Source organism: Myxocyprinus asiaticus, chromosome 37 (genome assembly GCF_019703515.2).
Source record: "Myxocyprinus asiaticus isolate MX2 ecotype Aquarium Trade chromosome 37, UBuf_Myxa_2, whole genome shotgun sequence".
Taxonomy (NCBI): Eukaryota; Metazoa; Chordata; class Actinopteri; order Cypriniformes; family Catostomidae; genus Myxocyprinus; species Myxocyprinus asiaticus.
In genome coordinates this window covers 39,638,353-39,656,496 of record NC_059380.1, presented here as the reverse complement: position 1 = coordinate 39,656,496, position 18,144 = coordinate 39,638,353, and the positions used below count along the sequence as shown (strand labels likewise).

The following is an 18,144-nucleotide window of genomic DNA, read 5'->3' as shown; positions in this document are numbered from 1 at the left end:
GCAAAATCATCACAATTAAAAGAACCAAAGACTTAAACTACTTCAGTCTGTGTGCATTGAATTTATTTAATACACGAGTTTCACAATTTGAGTTGAATTACTGAAATAAATGAACTTTACACGACATTCTAATTTATTGAGATGCACCTGTAGTTTTTTTGCATGATCAGTCATATTTTCAAAATCAATGCCAAACTTTCACAATTTCTGCCAGGGTATGCAAACTTTTGAGCACTATTGTATGCCCCTGGAGCTGCAGGTCGTTGCTGTTTAATCATCCCAGCATGGACCTCTTGTTAGGACATTTTATCTTTCCACTTGTACTCATTCTGGTTGGACTGTCTGGTGGATTACACTCCTGTTTATCAATACTGTACTGTTATTGGTACCACTGATGACCATTGCATGACACAGTGTCCTGTGTTGTCAACCCCATGAGGGGGTGACCCGCTCAATGCAAAATTAAACAGCTTTTATAGGGTTTCTGATATGACTTTTCATCTTATGTGAGTGTACATCATTTTCAACATATTTCTTAAAAATGCTATTCATGTCTTCCTGTGCAAAAACTTACTTAGTGCACCTATAAATTACATTAAACACTACATTTGGATCAAATATGATGGTTTAAGACTGCCACTAGATGGAACTATTTCATTAGCTTTCTTGGTAACAGATTTGCGTTTTATCATTAGATATGTTACTAATCTCAAAACGCACTCTTATAAAACCACTTTCTTTGCCATTGCATTTATAAATTGTAAGACATATTTATAATCCCTCACTATAGTCAATATTACAGCTGAGGAATTTGTCATAGACTTTCAAATTGTGTTGCACATATTGCACTATAAACTGTCCTATTTGTTTATGTAAATATACTGTATTTGCTTACATATTTATCCCTTTAATTGCTCTTGTAACATGCATGCCTAGTGATGTCTATTTCTATTTTTCTGGAGTTTGCTGAAATTACAATAGTTATAGGCCTACTGTTTAACATTTGATAAATGTGCTTTGATTTGGCTCGACCTAATTTCATACAATGCATTTTTTAATCAGCGGCATCTTATGCAAAATTCTAACTTTCTCTATTATTGCTCAAACAAATCAGACAATTTTGAAACTGTATTGTGCTGCTGATTTTATTGAACTCAACAGAAACTGAGAAGACAATAATCATCAAACATTAATAGTACATCATAGCCCATTTCACAACGCTCCATTTTATCTGAATAAATGTCTGCTGAACAAAGTTAAGCTATTAATATGTTCCCAAATACATGTGTACATGAAAAAATAACATATTTTCCCTTACTTTAGCACATTATGGTTATTACCAATATACAGGACATGGTACAATGCAAATCAGATTATTTTGGTTCCGAAATGTCTATAACATATTCACTAACAAACGTCATGTTGGTGCAATTGTTGTTTTGCTTCAATAGTTGTTGATTTAAAAACTCAACAAGTTGTGATAGGAAGTTGGCGTCCTCACCATACAGCCAAAGCATACACAAGAGACTAATAAAAAAAAGAAAACAAGAAGTTACAAAACCAACAACATACAATCTACACAAAAATGCCATAACATGATCATTTTAAAAATACATCTTTTGAAAATAACATTAGTAATGAATAAAAGTGATTCCTCATTTTTTGGAATAAAGTTTTTAAAAAGTATACATTGTATTTGCTGTTTTGAAACCATTACTTCAGTGTTTTAGTACTCATTCGAGTTTTTCGTTTAATAGCGTACCTTTTAATCAAAGGGGAAGTTTATTCTTTTAAGTAATACAACATTTTCAACCAATTAAAAACGGATTACATTTTTACTGTGCTAAACACTTGATCAGAAGTCATTTGTAAAATTTTGCTAATTAAAACTATATTACATCATAATGGTTTATTCACAGTTTGAAACTATAAAGTCAACATGAAATTCAAACTGACCTTTATATTTTCTTAATGCATGTTTCTGGCCTTATTGTGAATGATTCATCTGTGTATTATAGCAAAAAACAAAAAGGATGGTCTTCGTAATCATTCAGCAAAATCCCTTCTAACCTCCTGTCATACAGAGACCACTTTTTCACCATCCAATTAATCCCTGATGGATGTAATTAAGTCTCGCCGTGCTACACAAAATATTATGGAATGAAATTTACGGTCACATTATGGAAGTTTCATGTTGACTTTAAAGAAGCATCAGTATTAGTTAAAACTGGTCATGATCAGTCCAACACAAGCTTAGACAGACAATGCAAATGCTAAATATTGGTTACTGTGCTATTTCGAATTGCATTCAAACATCTGAAGATCTCCTTCAGGAAACCGCTCACGAACCCTTGACACTGAATGTTTATTTCCTAGATTTTTGGTGAGAACGGACAGATATCTCCAAATCCTCTCTTTATACTGAGCCTGTAAGCTCTGTAAGGAACCTGATTCGGACTTCCACTGTCCCACCACAATGATGTCACTGCCGTGGTGCAGTCAGTCCCAAACAGCCCTGTGTCCCACGTGCAGTTGTGGAGTCTGCCATTGGATGCCAGTGTTTTTAGTTCCAGAGCTCACAGTCAGGGAACTGTCCATGTCATGACCTGTGAAGGGACCCTAGAGGTTGTTCTTCTCTGTGCACTCGGCTTCTGTGCTGCGAGGGAAGTATACGGTGGTCTTGTGCTCTTCGTAACGGTCGATGTGCTTTAGATGTACCACCATGTGCAGCGCGTACGCCAGCACCAGCAGTAGGATCAGAGATGTGATCAGACCCATCAGGATCGCAGGAGTGAAGAAGGTTGCACAGTCGCTGGCCGACGCAAACTTACTGGACTGAACGTTGAATGCCTGAATCTGTCAAGAAGAGACATGAGACAGACATCTGAATGGTAAGGTGAGTTTTTTTGTTTACAAATGTTCTGGGTTAATTTGGCGTGCAAGTAAAAATATCTGATATTGATACTTAAATGTATATTGCTAATTTGTCTGTCTGTCTGTGTCTGTCTATCTATCTATCTATCTATCTCTCTATCTGTCTGTATATCTCTGTCTGCCTATCTGTCTGTATGTCTGTCTGTGTCTATCCATCTCTCTGTCTGCCTATCCATCCATCCGTCTGTCTATGTCTATCCATCTCTCTGTCTGTGTCTGCCTGCCTATCTATCTATCTATCTGTCTGTCTGTCTCTCTCTGTCTGTCTATCCATCTTTCTGTCTGTCTGTCTGCCTATCTATCTGTCTGTCTGTATGTCTCTGTCTGTCTGTCTGTCTATCCATCTCTGTCTGTCTGCCTATCTATCCATCTCTCTCTCTGTCTGTCTGTCTTACTATCTGTCTATGTCTATCCATCTCTCTGTCTATCCATCTGTCTGTCTGCCTGCCCGTCTGTCTATCTGTCTGCCTATCTATCTATCTATCTATCTGTCTATCTATCTATCTACCTGTCTGTCTGTCTGTCTATGTCTCTCTGTCTGTCTGTCTGCCTGCCTGTCTATCTTACTGTCTGTCTATGTCTATCCATCTCTCTGTCTATCTGTCTGTCTGTCTATCTATCTAAACATCTATCTTTCTGTCTTACTGTCTGTCTATATCTATCCATCTCTCTCTGTCTGCCTATCTATCTGTCTGTCTATCTGTTTGTCTGTCTATCCATCTCTGTCTGTCTGCCTGCCTATCTATCTGTCTGTCTGTCTGTCTGTCTGTCTTACTGTCTGTCTATGTCTATCCATCTCTCTGTCTGTCTGCCTGCCTATCTATCTACTGTCTGTCTATGTCTACCCATCTCTCTGTCTGTCTGTCTGCCTATCTACCTGTTTGTCTGTCTGTCTGTCTATCTTACTGTTTGTTTATGTCTCTCTGTCTCTCTGTCTCTCTGTCTGTCTGTCTGCCTATCTGCCTATCTATCTATCTATCTATCTATCTATCTGTCTGTCTGTCTATCTTACTGCCTGTCTATGTCTATCCGTCTCTCTGTCTGTCTGTCTGCCTATCTATCTGTCTGTCCGTCTGTCTGTCTTACTGTCTGTCTATGTCTATCTGTCTGTCTGTCTGTCTATCTATCTACCTGTCTGTCTGTCTGTCTGTCTATGTCTCTCTGTCTGTCTGTCTGCCTATCAATCTGTCTGTCTTACTGTCTGTCTATGTCTGTCCGTCTTTCTCTCTCTGTCTGCCTGACTGCCCGCCCGCCCGCCCGCCCATCCGTCTGTCCATCTATCTATCTATCTGTCTGTCTGTCTATCTATCATCTGTCTATCTGTCTGTCTGTCTATGTCTTTCCATCTCTCTGTCTGTCTATCTATCTCTCTGTCTGTCTGTCTATCCATCTCTCTGTCTGCCTATCTATTTGTCTGTCTGTCTATCTATCTGTCCGTCTGTCTGCCTGTCATACATTAGAATGTCGTGATTTTGTGTTCAAATTAAAGAACAACAAAAAATGTATAAATTAAGAAAAATCCAGAACATTTTTATCCAGAACATTAGAATGTCTGAAATGTTGGTGTTTGTTCCCCCACACATGCCATACTATGAGCTTTATAAAAAGATGTTGCTTTAATGCCAAACCACAAGCTTGTGTAACCACACTACACCCACCACGGGCTAAAAATACTGCACAAGATGCTACAATTCCAATATGAACACTTTATCAGCGGAGCATGGGAGGAAAGCATCGCATACCAACCTGAAAGTCTGTGAATGTGATGTGCCAGTTTGCGGCATGGTCCGTGTTGGCGCTGGGCACCAGCAGCGTGTCGTATTTCTGCAGACTGCTCACGTGTTGGCAGTGATACGAGTTGGTGGAGGGCGCATACACATCTGTTGCATTGAACGTGGCCTCGTACGTCCAGTTGTAGTGAATGTGAACGTTATCGAGAGTGAACCAGTTCTGCCCTGCCGAATTGTAGAACGTGTTTGACATTTGTAGCCTGTGAATATAAACACATATGACAAGAAGACAGATATTATTTTTCATGACCATTTAAAAACAAATTTTCTAGAAAAGTAGAAATTGATTGTTTTACTATCAAACCTAAAATCTATTTTATGCAACGGATGGTTTTGACACTTAAATCTGACTGGATGAACCATGTTCAAAGTCACTGTAAGATAGTCAGTATCACAGTTCAATTCTATTAATGCATCAGTTCATACGCAACCATAATGACTATATTACTTGACAGAAAAATTGTTTACTGCAATTATAATTAAAAGTCAACATACAATCAAAACTGACTTTCTAAATACACATTTCTGAGCGGGACAATTTTTTTGTCTTTGTAGTCTTTAATTCAAATGAAAGGGTTTTGAATGGCATTTTATGTTGACATTACCATTAGTAATAATTTACCCCTTACTGTGGTAAAATCACTGTAACAAATAGACTTGAGTGGTTAATAAACACAAAATAACCTGATTGTGAGTCCTCGAAGATCTTCCACATCACCAAAACGTAGACTGAGTCTAGAGAATAACAAAATAAGTCTATTAAATAAGTAAATATAACAGCTTAAATCTGCCTAAGGTTATTTGCCGGTCATCAATCTGGTTTCCACAGGTCAGGCTGGTTTGGTTTGATGGTTTTAGAAGGGTTCTGTGTAATTGTCAGGTGGCCTGGGAGAACAGCTGGTCGACCAGCTACACCAGCTTAAACCAGCTAAGACCAGCAAGCCAGCTTAAGCAGATTGAGCTTTAATTTTTAAATTTTTTTTATTTTTTATTAACAGTTATGATGTAATTCATAATGTACATACTAAAAACCAGATAATTTATTAATGTAAAAGAGAGAAACTCTTAAAATCTAAATGTCAAAGCAAAGAGGTATATTTAAACCCAAAATCAAAAGAATGAAATTTCATGTAAATTAAACACATTTCCCCTCCAAATTCACAATAGCATAGTGCAAAAAAATATATAATAACTGTAATATCTAATAACTGTAACTTGATAAAAGTGATTATTAAAAAGAAAGATTATACATTATGGTACTATTTTTTGTAAAGTCTTCAATTTATGCTAATTAAAATATATACTGTATACATTTATTAAAGTAATACAAATCTAATAAGAATCATCATTGCGAATAATGTGAATTATAAAACAAATTATAAAAGTAAAATATCCAGATACATTACAGTAATGAAAATTTAAGGAGTAAATTAAAGGAACTTAATGAAGTAAATGAATAGTTCACCCAAAAATGAAAGTTCTCTCATCATTTACTCACCCTCATGCCATCCCAGATGTGTGTGACTTTCTTTCTTCTGCTGAACACAAATGAAGATTTTTAGAAGAATAGTTCAGATCCGTAGGTCCATACAATACAAGTGAATTAGTAAGAACTTAGTAGCTCCAAAAATCACTGGCAAACATAAAAGTAATCCATACGACTCTAGTGGTTAAATCTATATCTTCAGATATGATCGGTGTGAGTGAGAAACAGAACAATATTTAAGTCCTTTTTTACTATAAACCTCCACCCTTGACCAGCCCTGGCCAGTAGGTGGCGATATGCACGAAGAATGAAAATCGCAAAAAAACAAAAAACAAAAGAAGAAGAATGTCGAAGAGAAAGTGGAGATTAATTGTAAAGATAAATATTAAATATTGTTCTGTTTCTCACCCACACCTATTATATCCCTTCTGAAGACATGGATTAAACCACTGGAGTCTTATGGATTACTTTGAAACTGCATTTATATGATTTTTGGAGCTTAAAATTTCTGGTCACCATTCACTTGTATTGTATGGACCTACAGAACTGAAATATTTTTGTAAAGATCTTCATTTTTGTTCTGCAGAAGAAAGTAAGTCATACACATCTGGGATGGCATGAGGGTGAGTAAATGATGAGAGAATTTTCATTTTTGAGTGAACTAATACTTTAATGGTCCTAAAATAGGCTTCATTTTCTTTATGCAAAATATGTATCTTTTTCTGTTTTATTTTGAAGTGAAAAGTGACCTGGGCATGTATGCATGAGTCTGTGAGATTCCTTCGAGAAAGAAATGAGCAATTTCTGTAAAAACAGAGTACAACTGAACTCACATGGCTTTATCTTTACTGCAGAATGAGCCTTTGGTGTCGACTGGTGCATCCGGGCCGAACGTTCTCTCCGTCAGATCCACTAAACTGTGATTTCTGTACCTGATGGCCAGTTTGCGCACTCTGAAGAGGATGCAGGTTTTACCGTTGTAAGTCACACTCAGAGGCGAGTACGGCAACAGTCCTGCATACTGCAGCAACTTCCTGCGTGGAGGAGCGTGTAGCTGCCATCCGTACGGCTACATAAAGGCAATATTAAAAAAGCAACATGAGTGACATGCATTAACTGAACAGAGAAGAGCAGAGCTAGTTGTCACATGCCAGTGCAGGGTTTATTTTAAAAAGGCAATTCCTGGGGGCCTGGGTAGCTCAGCGAGTATTGACGCTGCCACCCCTGGAGTCGTGAGTTCGAATCTAGGGTGTGCTGAGTGATTCCAGCCTGGTCTCCTAAGCAACCAAATTGGCCCGGTTGCTAGGGAGAGTAGAGTCGCATGGGGTAACCTCCTCGTGGTCCTGATTAGGGGTTCTCGCTCTCAATGGGGCGTGTGGTAAGTTGTGCGTGGATTGCAGAGAGTAGCATGAGCCTCAACATGCCGTGAGTCTCCATGGTGTCATGCACAACGAGCCATTAACAGGGGCATGTATTCACAGAATATGGGAAAAGTTGTCACAATGGAAACCTGCCATTAAATAGTCTGTTATAGGCTTTTCAGCTAAATATATAAGTAAAAAGATTATCAAGCACATATGATTAATGCAACAGCAAAAAAATGTAACATTCTAAAATATCAAATCATTGTTTGGCCAACAGATATTGTAATGAATCTACTGTTTAAAACATACAAATGTCTTCACTTGTTTTCCCAACAGCTATAAATATGATGAGATTGGAATTTTAACAAATTATGAATTATTCCTACTTCTACAAGACAAATTTTTTTTTTAAATATTTTAATACACTAAAAAAATATTCTAGCCTATTTTTTATATTTATGCATTTTGATTTAATAATAAAATTCCATCAAATTGAGTTCTATCTATCTGTCTGTCTGTCTGTCTGTCTGTCTGTCTATGTCTATCCTTAAAAAAACTTAAAATATTCAGTTTTTTATTTTGTTTTGTAAAAAAATTAGTAATTAAATTTGATGGAATTTTCTTATAAAATAAAATGCGTAAAATGTAACAATTATTTTTTGAACTAGACGTTTGAAATCAACATACAAAACCTCTGCTAGTGAAAAGACATTTGTGTAATTGTACTTTTGAATAAAGACCTACTCTTTACAGTGATATAATCCTTCCCGCTGTGACAACTTGCCCCGGTAGCCCCTATGCTGTGAAATACACTTAATAGACATGAAAAAAATCTCTAGCCGCATACACAAATCACATTTGAAAAGAAAATGATGTGAGGCTGGACTGTTTTGGGCCACTGTAACGTGTCCTAAAGCAAACTGAAATCCTTTATTAAAAATGTAGCGTTTCAGTAATCTGTTTTCCCAAAGACAGTGCAGTCTGTGAAGGATTAAATTGATCTTGTTTAGAGGGAGGATTGCACCCCATCAGCGGCGCAAGGTCACATTGGCTGCTCTGGCAGACGGCGGCACATCTCACCTGCAGAGCTCGTCTGAGGCGTGCTTCAGCCACAAACACCGAACTGACACCGTCAACCCCATCTGCACGATAACACAAACATCACATGATGCACATTCAATGATCTGGTCGTGAGAAATACTGCTAAAAATAAAGGAGAACAAATAAATATGCAAACAAGTAAGCTCAAGTACAGTCTTAAAAATAAAGCTTACAGATAGAACCAAAAAAGAATTTAAAGGAATATTCCGAATTCAATAAAAGTTATGCTCAATCGACAGCATTTGTGGCATAATGTTGATTACCACAAAAATTAATTTCGATTTGTCACTCCTTTTCTTTAAAAAAAGCAAAAATGGAGGTTCCAGTGAGGCACTTACAATGGAAGTCAATGGGGCCAATTTTTGGAGGGTTTAAAGGCAGAAATGTGAAGATTATAATTTTATAAAAGCACACATTAATTCTTCTGTTACAACTTGTGTATTATTTGAGCTGTAAAGTTGTTTAAATAGTCATTACATGGTTTACGGTGTTATGTTGTCATGGCAACAAAGTTGTAAAATCACACTAAAATCATGTTAATACACATGTTGTTCACTTATGGCTATACTTTTGAAACAGTGAGTATTTATTTTATTTTTTTCTCCCCCTTTCTTCCCAATTTGGAATGCCCAATTCCCAATGCGCTCTAAGTCCTCGTGGTCGTGTAGTGACTACGGTGGTGGCGGAGGACGAATCTCAGTTGCCTCCGCGTCTGAGACCATCAGTTCATGCATCTTATAATGTGGCTTGTTGAGCGCGTTAACGCGGAGACGTAGCGCGTGTGGAGGCTTCACGCTATTCTCCGCTGCATCCACGCACAACTCACCACGCACCCCACCGAGAGCAAGAACCACATTGTAGCGACCACAAGGAGGTTACCCCATGTGACTCTACCCTCCCTAGCAACCGGGCCGATTTGGTTACTTAGGAGACCTGGCTGGAGTCACTCAGCATGCCCTGGATTCGAACTCGTGACTCAAGGGGTGATAGTCAGCGTCTTTTCTTGCTGAGATACCCAGGCCCCCGAAACAGTGAGTATTTTAATGTTTACGGATTGGCCCCATTGACTTCCATTGTAAGTGCCTCACTGTAACCTGGGTTTTTGCTTTTTTTAAAGAAAAGGAGGGATGAGTCAAAATAAATTTTTGTGGTAATCAATATTGTGCCACAAATGCTGTCGACTGAGCTTAACTTGTATTGAACCTGGAATATTCCTTTAATAGCCTGATGTATTCTGGAGAATCTTTATAATGGACCTTCCACATGACTCGTGTTGGCGCATCAACGCACCCGCTCAAAGCCAGCATGAAGTGCCGTTCCAGATGATACGCGCTGCAGAGTCTTGTTTGATTAATCATATGTCATCCAAATTTTTCAGTATTCATTGGCTGCCAAAATAGTTTGGCGAAGCTCGTCACTCCTTACAGTTCAATGTATTCAGCAATACAAAGTCGTGTCACAAAGAGCTTTTTATTCTCGCGTTTTTTTTTTATCTGGGTGAATCTCTTGAAAACAGGTCACAGGTTAAAAAAGGATCTGATATCATACTGTATGTTTAAGTGCATTTCCCCTCAAAATTCTCAGTACTGTAATGGGAAGCTATGTTTTACTGTATTTATTTATTAATTCTTCATATAGGTTATCACTGCTGTAAAACAGCAAGTTTTTACTCAAGTGCCTTATATCAAGCTGAACAAAATGTGTATTTCAGATTTCGTTTACATCATAAAACATTTTTCGCCATATTGAATTTTTTGCAAGACCTACTTTTTCTGAACTAGTTCTAGGCCGTTCACTCAATCAGAACCAAACCAGTGCAGAAAGATTCTCTGGAATCCCGATATCAATAATTATCAAAAAAAAGTTTGAACTTTCGATTCATGGTCGCAACGGCATGCCAAAACGTAAATGTAGGTGTGGCCACTTGCACTTAAATGGTTATATCTCTTGAATAGAATAAGATATATTCACAAAATTTGGGACACTTATGTATGCTGTCAACCTGAGGACACATGTAAAATTACACCTCTGGACCACTTGGTGGCACTATAACAAAGATAAACCTAAAAGTAGCGCCTCCGCGTCTGAGACCGTCAATCTTATCACGTGGCTTGTTGAGCGTGTTACCGCGGAGACGTAGTGCGTGTGGAGGCTCACTCTATTCTCCCAACATCCACGCACAACTCACCACACGCCCCACCGAGAGCAAGAACCACATTATAGCGACCACGAGGAGGTTAACCTAACGTGACTCTACCCACCCTAGCAACTGGGCCAATTGGTTGCTTAGGAAGCCTGACTGGAGTCACTCCCTGGATTTGAACTCGCGACTCCAGGGGTGGTAGTCAGCATCTTTACTTGCTGAGCTACCCAGGCCCCCCAAAATTTGCATATCTTTAAAAACATGGCTGCCATAGACCAGTCAACTTTCAGCGGTTATTTGACAAGGTTATCAAAGACTGATCGGAATGAAGCAGAGTGGGCATATCTGATTCTTGGCCTAACAGGGCTGTGCAAAATAAAAATTAAAAATTAAAAAAAAAAGGCCAGGAGAGAGGCCAGACGGGAGGCACTATCACATTTTTACATGCGTGTAAATTGGTTATGTATTCTGCTATGTTTCACTAACATGCATCAACCATGCGTTTTAATTTAAATCAGCATAAATTATTTCAACAAATACCATTATGTATAAATACAATTTACAATTTATATAACATATCATTATTTTTTTCACATTACAATAATGAGAATTAGGGGAGTAATTGACATGAAACTTATTTCAGGAAGCAAAAATTCCTAATAATCCCTAAATAAGCCTCATTGTCTATAAACAAAAATATAGTTTCTAATTTCTTTATTTTGATTTTGGGGTGAAATATGAGCCAGATATTTTCTTGACAAGTTTCGTGAGATTCACTGGACCTAAAAACTAATCTGAAGAACCTATAGAGTTTCATGAATAACTTTTTTTATCTCCAAAGAACCATATAGCAACTCAAGAACACTATACAACCAAAAATTGTTCTTGAAGAGATAAAAAAATGGTTCTTCGTGGAACCTAGTGCTCCATTGAAGAACTTTTATTTCAGGAATGTTGGAAACACAACAAGACAACATGACAAAGGCAATTAGGTTCTGATACTTATCAAAACAACATACTTTCTTCAAGTCTGATGCCTTGGGATGGTCTGTCATCTGAACTGTAAGTATGAGAAGTTCATAAGTGCATTAATAATTTGATGAATACCTTCATAAACATTCAGTTGAAATCATTTTGATCTTGTTGGTCATTCAGGCAGATAGGATCTTCAGTTTATGAATATGAATGAGATATAGAAGGAAGCTTTGATGGTGTGAGTCACTGCTTGGAACCTCACCATCCACATCACAAGACAAACACACTTTCAAGTCTGTATTTATGCATTGCTTTGTTCCCAGAGGAGAATGCTGTTGCTCAGAAATTTCTTTTTCATTGCTCAGGAGACATAATGGAGTTCTCATTTGACGTTTCCTCTAAGTAGTAACTTTGTTTCTCTTAAAGATCCTGAGATGTATAGAGCTATAAAAGTAATGTGGATAGCATAGCTCAGATCATGTACTTTTAGAAGAAATTGATGAGAAATATTTGAGTTAATACATGGAGATCTCTGACTTTTGAATGCAGACTTTGTGTCTCAGCAAATCTGACCACAGTTTGAGACACTCTCTTCTGAAACTCTTTGCTCACCATTTAATCTCATTGGTGTCCAGGCAAAACAACTGAGATCCTCCAGAGAGATCTCCTCTGAGATTTTTCTGTCCTAAAGGTTGTTGTTCTGATTTCCTCGACAGTAAGCTGGATTACTATCAAAGGCGAAGAGTTTAAATGTCTAATCACTGCAGTAATACCTGCTGAAATGGGTTTAGCCCAGTTATAGGCTTCTCAGACCTGATTATGGGTCAATGTCGCCAGCAGTGGCACATATTGTTGGTTAGGGATCAAAGTAGCGATATCCTGGGTTAGCTGCCTTAAATGAAAAATTCCCATAGACTAAATTGAAGGGGAGGGACCAGACCAGACTAACATAGAGACCTGCAGGTGGGTTCTTTTGAATTAGGCCTGTAAGCAACCACCCAGAACGCCCTACAAACTGCAAATCAGAATGCATAGCAACCTCCTGGCAACCACCCACAACACCTTAGCATTATTGCGGCAAGTTTGGCACAAGCAAATGCCACTCACTCATCTTCAGTGTTTGCAAAAAGTGTTCATTAAGTTTCACTTTCAGGACCTCAGTTTGTAAAAACAAACAAAACCTTTGAAAAGTATTGTAGTTACATCATACTCTAATACCTTTTAGTTTGAAAACGCATCTTTTTCTCTACATTTTGGCCTTCCGTCCACACTGAGATGACGTTTTTGTCAGTGAAAATGGAGCTTTTTGAAAACGCACTCTCTGGATACATTTGAAAACGCCGTCTTCACGTTGTTGTGTGGACTGGGAAAACAGAAGTATCTGAAAAAGATTACGTATTTGTTGTCATGTGACGCAGTCATGTGGTCCATTCAACCAAAACAATCAAGATGGCGGCGTGTGTTATAGAGGTGCTGTTGTGCTTGATATTCACTCTGAACTGAGTTTACTTGGAATTGGTGTCCAGCGACGGAACATGAGGACAATTGCGTTTCAGACCATACATGCAACGGCGATTTTTTGCATGCGCAGTAAGGGCATTTAAGCATTTTCATACGTTTCAGTATGGACGAGCAACTTTTGGAAAATGCTTGAAAATGGCAGTGTGGACAGAGAGCATTTTGAAAATGAAAACGCAGTTTTTAAATGTATCTGGATTGATGTAGACATAGCCTTGGACTTTCATTGTAAATTAATTTCTGTTAACACATGTTTTTGTTTGTTTATTTTTACAAACTGAGACAAAATATCTGTGCTAACTGACAGCTTGTCACATATACTCACAACATACTTCTATGTAAGCCAGAATATTACTCAAATATTACAATTTCAAGCCTAATGCATGAAAATGATGTGACTGTCGTGAAATTCATGCAAAATGACATAAATTAGTTCATTAAGCATGTTGTGCCAGTTCCGAGGTGAAATGTCCACTGTGTGGTGCTGAAAGTGAGTTAAATGTTCTCCCAAACAAATTAGGTTTTTAAGGTTAATATTCAGTCGAGTTTTAAATCAACAAAACCGACAAACCTACCCTAAACCTTAAACCTAAACCTAACCGATTATGTCAGAAAAAGCAAATGTGAGATGAAAACTGCTTCTATGGCACTTTCGGCTCACGTTTTGACTCGCATGCTCTTAAGGACTCGTACCCCGGTCCTTGACATCACAAGTACAACGCTCTCTCAGTTGAGCTACTGCTCAATTTGATCGCACACAAACAAGCTTGTAAATGTAGTTGATTATATAATGCAAACGTTAAAATGAGTCATGCACTATAGTAAAAACGTATAGCATTATGTAAGGAACATGGTGAAAGGTACTTTTTTATGAACTGATAATCTGCTGTTTCACACAATATATATTACGAGCCACATAAAAATTATTTTTATGAGACCAGGTTGCAAATTTGACCTCTCCTTTTCAAAAACGAATGCATATACTGTATTTGGTGTTTGTGTGCATCTTCACGCCAATATAAATAAATAATTTATTACCTCGGGACTATAGTGCACCAGACTGCATTTGCTTAATAGTGTTACCCTCTAAGGTGTGTACTGCTACCCTTGACCGAGTAGGGGAGGAGTTGTTTGTTTACCAACACTGTCAATAACATCAAACCGGTGTCATCTATTATGGTTTTGTGATTGAACTATTATTACAATCTGATCATATCTCCTGGATGTTTGCAAATTTGCCATAACAAAGAAAAGTCCACGAGGGAGATGGGGTGCAGTTATTTTGCCGTGTTATTGTTACATAACAATATGTAGCAAAACATTGCATCTACGATTTGCAAACTTGCCAACCTACACAGCACAGCTCCAAAACAACAAATTGAGACAAAAACAAATGAGTGTTCTAGTTCCAAATAGTAAACATAAATCCTCCTTCCATCAGCTCCAGCGGTAGCTTGTTTGCTCAGCTTTGAGTTGCCGTCACTGTATCTGAACATGTGGCCCGGCGATGTCCACGGCTGGCACATTTATGTAATCAATGGAGTGTCTCAAAATGCATATTTCATCTGTGCTGGTCAGATTAGAGCGTGTCTTTAAAGTTCTGCCGGCATCTAGATGCCTCAAATCAAATTTGTTAATACACAGCAGCTCGTAAAACTCCATCTGTGCAAGTGCCAGTTGAGAAATAATACATATATTCAGTGCTTACAAAGCAATATGCTGCCAATTAGGTCTTCAATAATTCTTCTTTTTTTCAATAAGAACTGCATTATGAGTTAGTCTGCAAAGAAACTAAACAGATGTGGGCATAAAAAGATGCCTATATGCCTACTGCTTAGGGAGCAAAAAGAAGCTGTAATCATTTAACTGTTCCAAGTAACTAAAGAGATCAAATACGTTAGTGTAACACTTTTCCCTAATGGGGTTTGTTTGTATTAGAGTTATGTTGCAAAGATGAAATTTGAAATGTAGCTATATTTATAGGACAATGTACAAATGACTTTTTTATCTTCCTGTTATCAGTGTTGGGTAAGTTACTCCACTACAAATGACTTATTAATTATCTAACATTGTAATCAGATTACTTTACTGAATACTTCATCAGAAGGGTAATCGCATGACTAATGACTTTACTTTTAAGTTGTCCAAAAACACTTTTCACAGAAACATTTTTCATATATTATTCATGTCACAGAAACTAACAGTGGTACAAATGTCCATATTAATTCATATTTTAAATGTATATATAGCCTAATATAAACACAGTTATTTTTGAAATATGTGTAACTCAAGTATTGTACTTAAAAGTAATTTCAAGTACTCATGTGTTCTGATTACATGAATCCAAAATGTAATTTGTTACACTACTTTTTGTACATTGCGGTAACTAATTACTTTGTAATCAGATTAAATGCAACACTGCTAATTATATCTTATATCTTTCTATATATCTCATACAGTGTTTCTACACCAGTTCTAAGCCTTATTGTGTTTATTTACTTTTTCAGTACTTTTACAAAACTTATATCAAGTATATATCAAGTTCTAAATTACATAATCAGGTTTTTTTAATAACATTAATAATATATTATTATTGTTGTGTGTATACCGTGCGTATATTGCGTTTAATGTGTATATTATATTGTGCATTCATCTATCCATCTATCCATCTATCTATCTGTCTATCTATCTGTCTGTCTCAAAATTAACATACTTCTTAACACAAAACGTTATCCATTCATAGAGCATCAAAATATAAATTATTCATCATAAAATGCATCACTCTCATTAACAGGTATATAATTAAATCAAATAATTATCATTTGGTCCTATTGGTTGTTTCTAAAAAGGACAGTTTAATGCAATGTGCAGCCAAACAAAGAATGGCAAGTGCATTGGAATACAATATCATTATATTTCATATTTAATTTATATCATCAATAAAAGCATCATTAAATGTAATACACAGACAAACATCATAAGGATGCTCCACATTCCTGACATTCCAACAGTGATGCTGATCATTCCTGCATCCCAAACAGCTCTCATCCTATCTCACACACATCTCTGCATCCAATTTTAGTAGCAAATATGGATTTGCCCTGTAAACTGATGCCATGGATTTTCTACTGCAAGAGCCCTTCAGTTGAGTCTCAGTGCAGATACAATGTGCATGAGGGGTGGACAAAGGATGCTAGCACTCTAGTTTATCAATGCCACACCAGTTAATCACCATTTGATGAATGCATATAATAGATATACAGTATATACGGTATTTGTTTCTCCTGTTATCAGTTAGACCACCATCTTAATAAATGTGAAGAATAAAAAACATGCTTTCTGAGTAAATACAGAACAATTCACTCACCTCCCTTCCACAAAGGCAGACAGCTGCTCATAAGACGAGGATATCTGCAGGAAAAGAAAAGAAAATAGCGCGAGAGACATTGGGCGACACGGCGATGCCATGTATACATCCAGAGATGCTGATGTAGACTGCTGCTTCATAATCTGCCTGGACAACAGACGCAAACTCAGCGGGATGATTGACAGGCGCGGCGGCCAATCAGCGTCCAGCAGGCGGGACAATGCAGCGAGACGGCCACGCCCCTCAACAAAACGTGTGCTGCTGACACAGTGATACACAAGGCATCCGTTTTATCGACTGATGCATAAACAAACTAATTATCCGCATAATTAATGATCAGAAGATAATAGCATTGATTGCGAATGGTTTTAGTATATTTAAACTGCTCCTGCTCTTTTGCTTATTATGGGCGTAATTGGCAGCATGTGTGCATACATGGTGAAAATGGTGTATATATATATATATATATATATATATATATATAGTATATATATATATATATATATATATATATATATATATATATATATATATTAAATATTAAACAGCCAGACAAACATATACTTGATCATTAATAACTAATTGATTTAAACAAGAGAGAGAGAGAGAGAGAGAGAGAGAGCAGCATGATATATAGATAAATAAATAGACGGACAGACATTGACATGGTGATTATGTAACTGTTTATAATCCCATCAGTCTCAGGCTGACACTCAAAGCCAATGTTATTAACAACTAATAAATCATTGCATACCAGGCCTTTTATGTTCAGCTATTAACATAATGGCAAGATATATTTTATTGTGGAGCCTTTTCCCTTATAACAGTTCTTAATACTGACTTGGATATCTCAGTCTGAAAGTAAAATTATACAACAACAATTTTTTTATTATTATTATTATTGTAGGCCTGCCAATATTAGGGTTGGCAACTTTTTGCCAATAAGATAGGTAAGTTTGGTCAAAATACGGGACACCTTAGCTAATACGAGACAGATGGCAACCTTAACCAAGATTACGCAAACAATTACAGGGACTTGAAATTAAAATGCACCAAAACTGAGTGTATGTGTAATCTGGGTAGTTAACATTTAATGTGGCATGTCCATGAACATTTAATTTCATTCATCAAGATTTTAGGTTATCTATAGCCTATATATAAAGGAAAGTGTATATCTTAGGCCCTGTAACTAGTCAACATTTACATTTTTGACTATTTGTAATCAGAATTTTGCCTGTTTATGTAATACACATCATATTTAATTGTGGGGTCTTGTCTTCTTATAATAGTCTTCATACTGCCTTGGATCAGAATCTGACATGCAATTAAGTTCACACTCAAAAAATTCTGTCATTACATTTACATAATTGAATTGCAGACTGTTTTTACGATGTCTTTCATTCAGATTAAGTCAGTTTCACTGAGCCAACATCATTTAGATGGATTAGTTCAAATGAATGTACTAT

General features: G+C 37.0%; 1 protein-coding gene across 1 annotated transcript; it reads right to left on the bottom strand.

Annotated features, from left to right (window-relative positions):
• Positions 1-1,137: 1,137 nt before the first annotated feature.
• On the bottom strand, positions 1,138-16,812 carry LOC127427909 (V-type proton ATPase subunit S1-like protein). The gene is made up of 7 exons (XM_051675841.1): positions 16,679-16,812; positions 11,838-11,878; positions 8,655-8,716; positions 7,044-7,279; positions 5,409-5,459; positions 4,681-4,924; positions 1,138-2,856 (listed from the first exon to the last, which is right to left on the bottom strand). The coding sequence occupies exons 1-7, from the start codon at positions 16,777-16,779 to the stop codon at positions 2,620-2,622; spliced, it is 972 nt and encodes a 323-aa protein (XP_051531801.1). The 5' UTR covers positions 16,780-16,812; the 3' UTR covers positions 1,138-2,619.
• Positions 16,813-18,144: the final 1,332 nt, after the last annotated feature.

Coding starts and splice junctions, on each gene's coding strand:
- LOC127427909 (XM_051675841.1), bottom strand. CDS start 16,779: ATGGCATCGCCGTGTCGCCCAATGTCTCTCGCGCTATTTTCTTTTCTT. Junction 8,717..11,837: donor AGGCATCAGACTTGAAGAAA/GTATGTTGTTTT, acceptor GTTATCGTGCAG/ATGGGGTTGACGGTGTCAGT. Junction 2,857..4,680: donor TCACATTCACAGACTTTCAG/GTTGGTATGCGA, acceptor TCTTCTTGACAG/ATTCAGGCATTCAACGTTCA.